General features: G+C 35.0%; 1 protein-coding gene and 1 long non-coding RNA gene across 3 annotated transcripts in view; one reads left to right on the forward strand and one right to left on the reverse strand.

Annotated features, from left to right (window-relative positions):
* The window catches only part of LOC109025994 (uncharacterized), a 160,302-nt gene that overhangs the window by 55,033 nt on the left and 92,687 nt on the right, over window positions 1-12,582 (forward strand). The window lies entirely within an intron of this gene.
* SCN9A (sodium voltage-gated channel alpha subunit 9) overlaps window positions 1-12,582 on the reverse strand; it is a 179,578-nt gene that overhangs the window by 9,119 nt on the left and 157,877 nt on the right. The window contains exons 25-26 of the mRNA XM_055380255.2: window positions 4,359-4,463; window positions 3,954-4,224 (exon numbers count right to left, since the gene is read on the reverse strand). Coding sequence (XP_055236230.1) covers window positions 3,954-4,224; window positions 4,359-4,463 — 376 coding nt within the window. The remainder of the gene's footprint in view (window positions 1-3,953; window positions 4,225-4,358; window positions 4,464-12,582) is intronic.

The following is a 12,582-nucleotide window of genomic DNA, read 5'->3' on the forward strand; positions in this document are numbered from 1 at the left end:
TGGTATCAGAATGATGCTGGCTTCATAAAATGAGTTAGGGAGGATTCCCTCTTTTTCTATTGATTGGAATAGTTTCAGAAGGAATGGTACCAGTTCCTCCTTGTACCTCTGGTAGAATTCGGCTGTGAATCCATCTGGTCCTGGACTCTTTTTGGTTGGTAAACTATTGATTATTGCCACAATTTCAGCTCCTGTTATTGGTCTATTCAGAGATTCAACTTCTTCCTGGTTTAGTCTTGGGAGAGTGTATGTGTCCAGGAATTTATCCATTTCTTCTAGATTTTCTAGTTTATTTGTGTAGAGGTGTTTGTAGTATTCTCTGATGGTAGTTTGTATTTCTGTGGGATCGGTGGTGATATCCCCTTTATCATTTTTTATTGTGTCTATTTGAAAGGATCAACAAAATTGATAGACCACTAGCAAGACTAATAAAGAAAAAAAGAGAGAAGAATCAAAAAACCAGCTCCTGGATTCATTAATTTTTTGAAGGGTTTTTTGTGTCTCTATTTCCTTCAGTTCTGCTCTGATTTTAGTTATTTCTTGCCTCCTGCTAGCTTTTGAATGTGTTTGCTCTTGCTTCTCTAGTTCTTTTAATTGTGATGTTAGGGTGTCAATTTTGGATCTTTCCTGCTTTCTCTTGTGGGCATTTAGTGCTATAAATTTCTCTCTACACACTGCTTTGAATGCGTCCCAGAGATTCTGGTATGTTGTGTCTTTGTTCTCGTTGGTTTCAAAGAACATCTTTATTTCTGCCTTCATTTCGTTATGTATCCAGTAGTCATTCAGGAGCAGGTTGTTCAGTTTCCATGTAGTTGAGCGGTTTTGAGTGAGATTCTTAATCCTGAATTCTAGTTTGATTGCACTGTGGTCTGAGAGATAGTTTGTTATAATCTCTGTTCTTTTACATTTGCTGAGGAGAGCTTTACTTCCAAGTATGTGGTCAAGTTTGGAATAGGTGTGGTGTGGTGCTGAAAAAAATGTATATTCTGTTGATTTGGGGTGGAGAGTTCTGTAGATGTCTATTAGGTCTGCTTGGTGCAGAGCTGAGTTCAATTCCTGGGTATCCTTGTTGACTTTCTGTCTCGTTGATCTGTCTAATGTTGACAGTGGGGTGTTAAAGTCTCCCATTATTAATGTGTGGGAGTCTAAGTCTCTTTGTAGGTCACTCAGGACTTGCTTTATGAATCTGGGGGCTCCTGTATTGGGTGCATATATATTTAGGATAGTTAGCTCTTCTTGTTGAATTGATCCCTTTACCATTATGTAATGGCCTTCGTTGTCTCTTTTGATCTTTGTTGGTTTAAAGTCTGTTTTATCCGAGACTAGGATTGCAACCCCTGCCTTTTTTTGTTTTCCATTTGCTTGGTAGATCTTCCTCCATCCTTTTATTTTGAGCCTATGTGTGTCTCTGCACGTGAGATGGGTTTCCTGAATACAGCACACTGATGGGTCTTGACTCTTTATCCAATTTGCCAGTCTGTGTCTTTTAATTGGAGCATTTAGTCCATTTACATTTAAAGTTAATATTGTTATGTGTGAATTTGATCCTGTCATTATGATGTTAGCTGGTGATTTTGCTCGTTAGTTGATGCAGTTTCTTCCTAGTCTTGATGGTCTTTACATTTTGACAGGATTTTGCAGCGGCTGGTACCGGTTGTTCCTTTCCATGTTTAGCGCTTCCTTCAGGAGCTCTTTTAGGGGCAGGCCTGGTGGTGACAAAATCTCTCAGCATTTGCTTGTCTGTAAAGTATTTTATTTCTCCTTCATTTATGAAGCTTAGTTTGGCTGGAATATGAAATTCTGGGTTGAAAATTCTTTTCTTTAAGAATGTTGAATATTGGCCCCCACTCTCTTCTGGCTTGTAGGGTTTCTGCCGAGAGATCCGCTGTTAGTCTGATGGGCTTCCCTTTGAGGGTAACCCGACCTTTCTCTCTGGCTGCCCTTAACATTTTTTCCTTCATTTCAACTTTGGTGAATCTGACAATTATGTGTCTTGGAGTTGCTCTTCTCGAGGAGTATCTTTGTGACGTTCTCTGTATTTCCTGAATCTGAACGTTGGCCTGCCTTGCTAGATTGGGGAAGTTCTCCTGGATAATATCCTGCAGAGTGTTTTCCAACTTGGTTCCATTCTCCCCATCACTTTCAGGTACACCAGTCAGACGTAGATTTGGTCTTTTCACATAGTCCCATATTTCTTGGAGGGTTTGCTCATTTCTTTTTATTCTTTTTTCTCTAAACTTCCCTTCTCGCTTCATTTCATGAATCTTTTTTTTTAACTTTAGATTTTGATTCATGTGATCTTTTCACACAGTAAATTGGTAATTTATACATTAAAGTTTAATTTGGACTGTCTTCAAACCCACTGAGCTTTTATATTTGAACAGTTTTATTTAACATCTATGTAAGTCTTAATATTTTGCAGAATAAGCCACCTCTTGTCACCCTAATTTTCTTTCAGATGAATTTAGAATCATTTAGACTTATATTGTTATTGTCTATTTATTACCCCCACTACATAAAAAGACTCATTGATATTTTCCTTGAATTTATAGATTAATAAATTTGAAAGTCTTAATTACAATGAGAGAAGCTTATCTAAGTACATGACAATCCTTCCAATTATTTCAGCTTTCTTTTATATCCTAAAGTTTTCTTCAGAAGTCTCATATGATAAAGTTATTATTAGATAATTTACTTTATTTTTATTGCAATTGTGAATCAGATTTTCTAATTTTTTTCATGTATAAGATAATTATTAGTGTTGGCACATGTAATTTAAAATTTGTACCTTTTGAACTCTAATTGAATTTATTTTTAGTTGATTCTCTTTCAATATATGAACAAGTTCTTTCATTATATGAAGAAGGTCATTGTATTAAGGATCATTTACTCCATTGTTTGTATATATGTACCTCTCTGTTTTCTTATCTAATTGCATTGGCCAACAACACTAAAAACAGGGATGATACAGGCACACTCTTTTTTTTTCCTGACTTCATAGGAATGCTTTCAGAATCATTTTTGTTAGTGTGAAATTCTCACCTTAATTTTAATTCATTTTCTTATATCAATTTTGGTATGACTTCTGGTGATAATATGCTTTTCCAAAAATATTGATTTTAAATGCTTACTCTGTTATGTGGCACTCAATTTTATGATTCTAAGTCATGCAATCTTGAACGTTTTCAGATTGATAACCTGTTGATTAAATTTGTAGTAAATAATCTCTATAATCTCTCTCTATTAAAAGTTTATAATTCTAAAAAGAAATACAATCCTAAAATACTTTGCAAGATTTGTGAAAATAACAACAACAACAAAAAAACAAGAAGATAGAAAAACAACCATGGCAATGAATGTATAGGAAGTATAAAATCATGTGCTGTTATTCACAGATGTGACCATGGCTGGTTGAGGAATGATTGGCATTTTATACACTTGTGAAGTATTAAGCTGTAAAAAATAAAACTGGCATTTCTAGAGACCTTAACTTCACTTTAAATTCTGGAAGAATTTTCACAAATTCACAGATATTCTGGCTATTAATATTATCATTAATCAAATGACAAGTCTCACATGTGCTAAAACCAGAAGTTATTTCAGATTCAACATTGGTTTTCCAAGACACAGCTATATATAAACATGGTAACTAGTTTTGCAAAGGTAATATTGGAAACTAAATATCAACAAGTATAATTTCCTTCTAACAGATAGAAATATTTGGCTTTGGGGCCTGTAGTGTAAACCCAGAAACACTGTAGTATGAGAGACAGATATTTTTGTTTTGCTTTTTAGGATTTTTTCATTCTTTCATTGTACTGACTTACTCAAGAGTAGTGTACTGACTTACTCAAGAGTAAATTTGCATTCAAGAATTCAGAATATACTTCCTTGAGCATAAGTGAAGTTTAGCTTTACTCAAAAAATAAAATCTGAATAATAAATATTCTTACCTACAATGGAGATAATCACAACCACAAAATCAAAAATATTCCATCCTACAGTGAAGTAGTAGTGTCGGAGGGAGATCAGTTTTAGCACACATTCTCCAGTGAAAAGGATTATAAAAACCACATTTATCCAATATAAAACTTCAGTCATATGTTGACTTTGACCCTCCTTTTCTACCATCATGGTTACCATGTTGAGACAGATAAGAACCATGATACTAATATCAAAGGCTTGATTTGTCACTAGGTCAAATATACATCCTTGGATTTTGTTCTGCAAAGAAATAAGAATAATATCAAATGCAGAGTAAACTTTTCAAGTATTATCTAGAAATTAAAGATGTGCATTAAAAATGAATTAGAAATAATTTGAAAATCTATATGCTAAAGATATATATATTTTTTTACCCCTGGTCGAGGAATTGGCTTTTGTGGCTTCTTGGACCCCAGCTTTTTCATTGCATTATAGTATTTCTTCTGTTCTTCTGTCATAAAGATGTCTTGACCTCCAAGGTAAAGAAACAAAAAATAAATGTAGTTAAAACCAGAATCATTGTCTACATCTTTCTATAGATTACTAAAATAGGTTAAAATGTGTTAATATAGAAATAAAATGTATTTTATTATGTTCATGATAGCTATACATAAAATATATCTTAAATAATTACATATGTGTAGAAACATGGGTCTCCAAACACAGTTAAATGTGCATATATAAATATTTGTATTACATATAATAAGGATTGGCTCAATATTCTTTTGGTGTGCTAATCAGTGTTGTTTTAAACTATGTACTTTTATCTTTTTTATCTGCTAGCTGTCTTACCGTGACTTTTATTGCTAAGAAAAGTTGTAAGAATTAAAAGTAATGAATATCTTCTTTGATGATTTGGGTAATATTTAGAACTTTTAAAAAGAATAGGGAGCCAAATCATGAGTGAACTCCCATTCACAATTACTACAAAGAGAATAAAATACCTAGGAATCCAACTTACAAGGGATGTGAAGGACCTCTTCAAGGAGAACTACAAACCACTGCTCAACGAAATAAAAGAGGACACAAACAAATGGAAGAATATTCCATGCTCATGGATAGGAAGACTCAATATCATGAAAATGGCATTACTGCCCAAGGTAATTTATAAATTCAATGCTATCCCCATCAACCTACCACTGACTTTCGTCACATAATTGGAAAAAAACTACTTTAAAGTTCATATGGAACCAAAAAAGAGCCTGCATAGCCAAGATAATCCTAAGCCAAAAGAACAAAGCTGGAGGCATCACACTACCTGACTTCAAACTATACTACAAGGCTACAGTAACCAAAACAGCATGGTACTGGTACCAAAACAGATATATACACCAATGGAACAGAACGGAGGCCTCAGAAATAACACCACACATCTACAACCATCTCATCCTTGGCAAACCTCACAAAAACAAACAACGGGGAAAGCCTTCCCTATTTAATAAATGGTGCTGGGAAAACTGGCTATCCATATGTAGAAAGTTGAAACTGGATCCCTTCCTTACACCTTGTACAAAAATTAACTCAAGATGGATTAAAGACTTAAACGTTAGACCTAAAACCATAAAAACCCTAGAAGAAACTCTAGGCAATACCATTCAGGACATAGGCATGGGCAAAGACTTCATGACTAAAACACCAAAAGCAATGGCAACAAAAGCCAAAACAGACAAACGGGATCTAATTAAACTAAAGAGCTTCTGCATAGCAAAAGAAACTATCATCAGAGTGAACAGGCAACCTACAGAATGGGAGAAAATTTTTGCAATCTATCCATCTGACAAAAGGGCTAATATCCAGAATCTACAAAGAACTTAAACAAATTTACAAGAAAGAAACAACTCCATCAAAAAGTGGGCAAAGGATATGAACAGGCACTTCTCAAAAGAAGACATTTATGCAGCCAACAGACATATGAAAAAATGCTCATCATCACTGGTCATCAGAGAAACACAAATCAAAACCACAATGAGATACCATCTCATGCCAATTAGAATGGCAATCACTAAAAAGTCAGGAAACAACAGATGTTGGAGAGGATGTGGAGAAATAGCAATGCTTTTACACTGTTGGTGAGAGTGTAAATTAGTTCAACCATTGTGGAAGACAGTGTGATGATTCCTCAAGAATCTAAAACTAGAAATACCATTTGACCCAGCAATCTCATTACTGGGTATATACGCAAGGGATTATAAATCATGCTACTATAAAGACACATGCATATGTATATTTATTGCAGCACTATTCACAATAGCAAAGACTTGGAACCAACCCAAATGTCCATCAATAATAGACTGGATAAAGAAAATGTGGCATATATACACCATGGAATACTATGCAGCCATAAAAAAGGATGAGTTCATGTCCTTTGTAGGGACATGCATGAAGCTGGAAACCATCATTCTCAGCAAAATATCACAAGGATGGAAAACCAAACTCTGCGTGTTCTCACTCATAAGTGGGAGTTGAACAATGAGAACACATGGACACAGGGAGGTGAACATCATACACCAGGGCCTGTTAGGGGGTTGGGAGCTTTGGGAGGGATTACTTTAGGAGAAATACCTAATGTAAATGATGAGTTGATTGGTGCAGCAAACCAACATGGTACATGTATACCTATGTAACAAACCTGCATGTTTTGCACATGTACCCTAGAACTTAAAGTATAATAATAAAAAAAGAATAGGGGCTACATACAATAACCAAAATTGTATTAATTTTATATTCATTTTAATATACCATTATTCCTTTATATAAAAAATGAATATAAACTAAAATGATAATATACATTTCTATATCTCTATTTCAAGAAACTCTTTGACTACCTTTTTAATTCTAAATAAAGGATTTCAACATAAACACTTTATTGGATGTCAACATTATCCTCGATAGAATTCTAGGTACTGAGGAAGTTATCAATTATCATACCCAAACTGAAGGACTTTCCAATTGATTACGTAAAAGAAAATATAACTTTTAAAATTCAACAGTAAATAACATAACATCTAAATGAGGTTTTTGACTGGAAAAGCCTAAATCTTACAAAGGGGGCTAGAAGCTTCAGTTGCTCCCTTTGTTCTCTACTAATTTCTTAAGTTAGCTGTAAGTTTTACAGATTTATGTATATTCTACATTAGTCTATAATTTCACCTTTTTTAGTCACAGCATAAATTAGTATAATCCATATAATTAAGAATTTATTTTCAAGGATTTATAGTTCTGAGATCATTACTTAACTTGTAGGGTGCTGGAATTAAAGGTGACCTGGTTATGGTTTCCCTTTATTCTCTTGGATTTGGTAATATTCAGCTTCCTCTTATTTACTTACTTTTTAATTGTTTGCTGTTGAATGGGAAGCTTCCCATTGTATTGAATTTTCTTATTCATCAAATACCTAATGTTAACCAGACTTCCCTTTCTGCCTTAGAGTGTTTTTGTTGTTGTTGTTGTTGTTTTTGGTGGAGTCTTGCTCTGAAGCACAGGCTGGAGTGCAGTGCCACCATCTTGGCTCACTGCAACCTCCACCTCCTGGGTTCAAGTAATTCTCATGTCTCAGCCTCCCAAGTAGCTGGGATTACAGGTGCATGCCACCACATCAGGCTAATTTTTGTATTTTTAGTAGAGACAGGGTTTCGCCATGTTGGCTGGGCTGGTTTTGAACTCCTGGCCTCAAGTGATCTGCCAGCCTTGGCCTCCCAAAGTGCTGGGATTACAGGCGTGTACCACCATATCCGGCCACCTTAGAGTGTTTTAATTCAGCTTTCCCCTATTTAATATGCAGTCTTTATGTAATTTTCATATTCATCTCAGCTACTGGCAAGGCATGAGAGAGACAGACTTCATGTCAATGTCAAGAGAAACCCAGATCCTTTACTGTTCATTAATGGGGACTGAAAATTACAGCATGCCAAGAACTTGACAGAAGAAGCTGGAGAAAAACTGAGGAGAAAACTCCAACAACTTCGAAGAGAAAATCAAAGTAATAGATTCTGTTTTCCCCTAATGATACCCTGGTTGTCAATATGATGAAGAATGGGCTAAAACTAATAGGAGATTATTAATTACTTCAATAGAGAAACTTGTGTGGGTGTTTTGTTTTCCTATAGCTTATTTAGGCCTTGTGCAAAATGTATCCCTTTAAAACCTAGGTGGAAGGAATTCTGTAAGTCAGGCTAATTTTTTTCTGTGTTACAATCTACATTGAGGCTGTATTACACAGTAATAAAGACTTCACTTCTGGTGTCAGATCATCTTTGTTCAAGTCCTTTCTTTTGTCCTTGGGTAAGTTTCTTAATTCTTTAAGTAAAACCACCTCATCATTATAAGAGTAGTCACTGCATTTGTGTTTGCTGAGAAGATAAATTGAGGTAATGCATGAAGAATACTTAGCATAATATCTGGGACATGGTAAGTCTTCATTACATTTTAGTTACTATTACTGCTGTTGCTATTAACCTTCCTGATAAGATTAGAGTTAATGAAATGAGGTTATTGTTAAAATTTACTCCATAGTTGCTCAAATTTGTAATTATATATTTGTATAACTATATCATGTAATCTTCCTTTTTATAACTTGAACTCATTAATGACTTTTGTTCTAATAGTAGTATGTTTTATGATTATTAAAAACTAATTTCACATGAAATCATTAGAGGTGAAAAAAGTACTTATGAGGATGATGAATAGTTGGAAAAACTAGTAAAATAGGGTTGGTTATTAGAAAGAGGCATGGGTAGTTGATAGAGCCATAAGCTTTGATCAAATTATTGAAGTTAAAAAGCAGTAAGTGGCAACATTGCATTGTGGAAAAGATATGGGCTTTCAAATCAAACAGGCATTTCAATCATAACTGTGCTGGTATCCTGTTACTTGCTTTGAAACAATTTATCCATCCTTTCTAGGGGCTAATTTATTCATTTTCATCAAGATACCACTTTCAAGGGAGGGAGAGGAGTGGAGCACATCAAATGTCCTTGACATTCAGTGTGCTGCACTAGGGTCCAGTTTCACTCTTGCCTCATATGGAGCACTGAAAGAACCAGTATGATTAGAACAATTGATACACCTACAAACATAGGAAAAGGGGAAGGTAGATTAGCTGTTTGAGAGACTCTCAGTATCTCTAGCCAGGCTGATTGGCAAAGGTCTTTCCCTGTCAAAGTCAGTCCATAAATCTTGGTGGCTGTTTTGTGTCATTTGTGACATTGTGTCGGATGGCTGACAGGTGGCTATTCTTCCAATGCACAGACACCAATGCAAAGCACAAGGAACACAAAGAATTAGGGAAACAACAAAAAGGGATAAAAGAAATCCGCAGTTACTGACCCTAAAGAAATAGAGATTTATAAATTGCCTAAAAAAGAATTCAAAATAATAATTATCCTAATGAAGTTTAGCAAAGTACCAGAGAACAGAGATAGACAACTAAAGAAAATCAGGAAAATGATACATGAACACAATGAGGATATCAGTGAAGGGAAAGAAACTATATACACACACAAAAAAAGTCAAATATCAATAAAAACTCTGGAATTGAAGAATACAATAATTGAACTAAAAAACTCCCTAGAGGATTCAATAGCAGACTTGATCAAACTGGAGAAAGAATCAACAAACCAAGAAAAAAACAAACAACCCCATCAAAAAGTGGGTGAAGGATATGAACAGACACTTCTCAAAAGAAGACATTTATGCAGCCAAAAAACACATGAAAAAATGCTCATCATCACTGGCCATCAGAGAAATGCAAATCAAAACCACAATGAGATACCATCTCATACCAGTTGGAATGGCAATCATTAAAAAGTCAGGAAACAACAGGTGCTGGAGAGGATGTGGAGAAATAGGAACACTTTTACACTGTTGGTGGGACTGTAAACTAGTTCAACCACTGTGGAAGTCCGTGTGGCGATTCCTCAGGGATCTAGAACTAGAAATACCATTTGACCCAGCCATCCCATTACTGGGTATATACCCAAAGGACTATAAATCATGCTGCTATAAAGACACATGCACACGTATGTTTATTGCGGCACTATTCACAATAGCAAAGACTTGGAACCAAGCCAAATGTCCAACAATGATAGACTGGATTAAGAAAATGTGGCACATATACACCATGGAATACTATGCAGCCATAAAAAAGGATGAGCTCAAGTCCTTTGTAGGGACATGCATGAAGCTGGAAACCATCATTCTCAGCAAACTATCACAAGGACAAAAAACCAAACACTGCACGTTCTCACTCATAGGTGGGAATTGAACAATGAGAACACATGGACACAGGAAGGGGACCATCACACACCAGGGCCTGTTGTGGGGTGGGGGGAGGAGGGGGAGGGATAGCATTAGGAGATATACCTAATGTTAAATGATGAGTTAATGGGTGCAGCACACCAACATGGCACATGTATACATATGTAACTAACCTGCACGTTGTGCACATGTACCCTAAAACTTAAAGTATAATAAAAAATAAAAATAAAAAATAAAATTAAAAAACCCTCAAAAGATGGACACCAAAAAAAAAAAAAGATAGATCATTTAAAATTATCCAGTCAGTGGAGCAAGAAGAAATAAAAAAAAAATGAGTGAAGATTTATGGGACATCATTAAGTGGAACAATATATGCATTATGAAATCACAGAAAGAGAAGACAGAAAGGGGTGTAAAAATATTTTTAAAATGACTAAAATATGTTCAAATTTGGGGAGAGATATGAACATCTAATTTCAGGAAACTCAAAGAATACCAAATAGGACAAATCTAAAGAAGTCTCGGCTGAGCGTGGTGGCTCACACCTGTAATCCCAGCACTTTGAGGGGCTGAGGGGGGGGGTGGATCACCTGAGGTCAGGAGTTCAAGACCAGCCTGGCCAACATGGCAAAACCACATCTCTACCAAAAATTACAAAAATCAGCTGGGCGTGGTGGTGGGTGCCTATAATCCCAGCTACTCGGGAGGCTGAGGCAGAGAGAATTGCTTGAACCCACGAGGTGGAAGTTGCAGTGAGCCAAGATCACGCTACTGCACTCCAGCCTGGGCAACACGGTGAAACTCTATTTCGGAAAAAAAAGAAAAACAAGTCTCCACTAGAGACATAATATCATCAAAATGCCAAAAGTGAAAGGGAAGTTTGAAAGCAGCAAGAAAAAAACTGAATTGTCATGTCCAAAAGAGCTCTCATAAGATGAACAGCAGATTTCTCAGCAGAAACTTTAAAAGAGTAAATAAAGTGAAAGTATATATTCAAAATACTTAAAGAAAAAAACTGCTGACCAAGAATAATACACCTGGAAAAACTGTCCTTTAAAATTAAGGAAGGATAAAATCTTTCTCATACAAGCAAATGCTGAGGGAGTTCATCACCACTAGATTTATCTTATAGGAAATGCTAAAGTGAGTTCTTCAAGTTGAAACGAAAGCATGGTAAAGAGCAACACAAGAGCATATGAAAGCACAAATCTCACTAGTAAAGGTAAATACATAGACAAATGGAGAATACTATAATACTCTAATAGTATTATATAAATCATTTATAATTCTAATATAAAAGTTAAATGTCAAAATAATTAAGAGTAAAATTACAAAAAATGTGTTTGTAGAAACACATTATAAAAAGATGTAAATTGTGACATTTATAACAAAAAGTGTGAGGGAGGTATTAAAAGTGAAGATTTTTGATATATGATTGAAGTTAAGTTGTTATCAGCTTAAAGTAGACTATTATAAGATATTTGTGATTGCCTCATGATAACCACAAGGAAAATCCATGTAAAAATACAGAAATAAAAAAGAGAAATCATAGCATATCACAATAAAATATCATCCAATCACAAAAGAAGACAGTTAAGAGAGAAAAAGACAGAAAAAAAGAATTACAAAACAGAAAAATTTAACAAAAAGGCAATAGTAAGTCATTACCTACCAATGATTATTTCAAATACAAATGGAGTAAACTTTCCAATCAAAAGACCTACAATGGCTGCATAGATTTATGAAAAGAAGATCCAGTTATATGCTGTCTCCAGATACTCGTTTCAGATTTAAGAAAACATAGTTTGAAAGTTAATTCATAAAAAAGATACATTTTGTAGAAATGGTAACCAAAAGAGAGCAATGGGGCTATACAGTTGTCCTTTAGTATCTACAGGGTCATGGTTTCAGAACCCCAAGGGATACCAAAATTGAGGATGCTTAAGTCCCACAGTCAGTCCTGCAGGACCTGTGGATAAAAAAATTTGACCCTCTGTATCTGTGGATTTCACATTCCATGAATACAGTGTTTTCAATCAGCATTGGCTGAATCTACAGATGTAAAACCCACAGACACAGAGGACACCCTGTAATTATATCAGCCAAAATAGACTTTAAATAAAAAACTGTCACAAGAGACAAAGTAGGTCATAAAATAATAAGATAAAAGAGTTAATTCATCAAGAAGATATAACAATTATAAATATATGTGAATCCATCATCAAAGCATGTAAATACGTAAAGCAATCATTGACAGATCTGAAGGGATAAACATGCAGCAACACCATAACAGTAGGATACATCAATACCCGACTTGCAATAATGAACAGAACAGCCAGATAT

This window comes from Gorilla gorilla, chromosome 11, assembly GCF_029281585.2.
Source record: "Gorilla gorilla gorilla isolate KB3781 chromosome 11, NHGRI_mGorGor1-v2.1_pri, whole genome shotgun sequence".
In the NCBI taxonomy this organism is placed as follows: domain Eukaryota; kingdom Metazoa; phylum Chordata; class Mammalia; order Primates; family Hominidae; genus Gorilla; species Gorilla gorilla.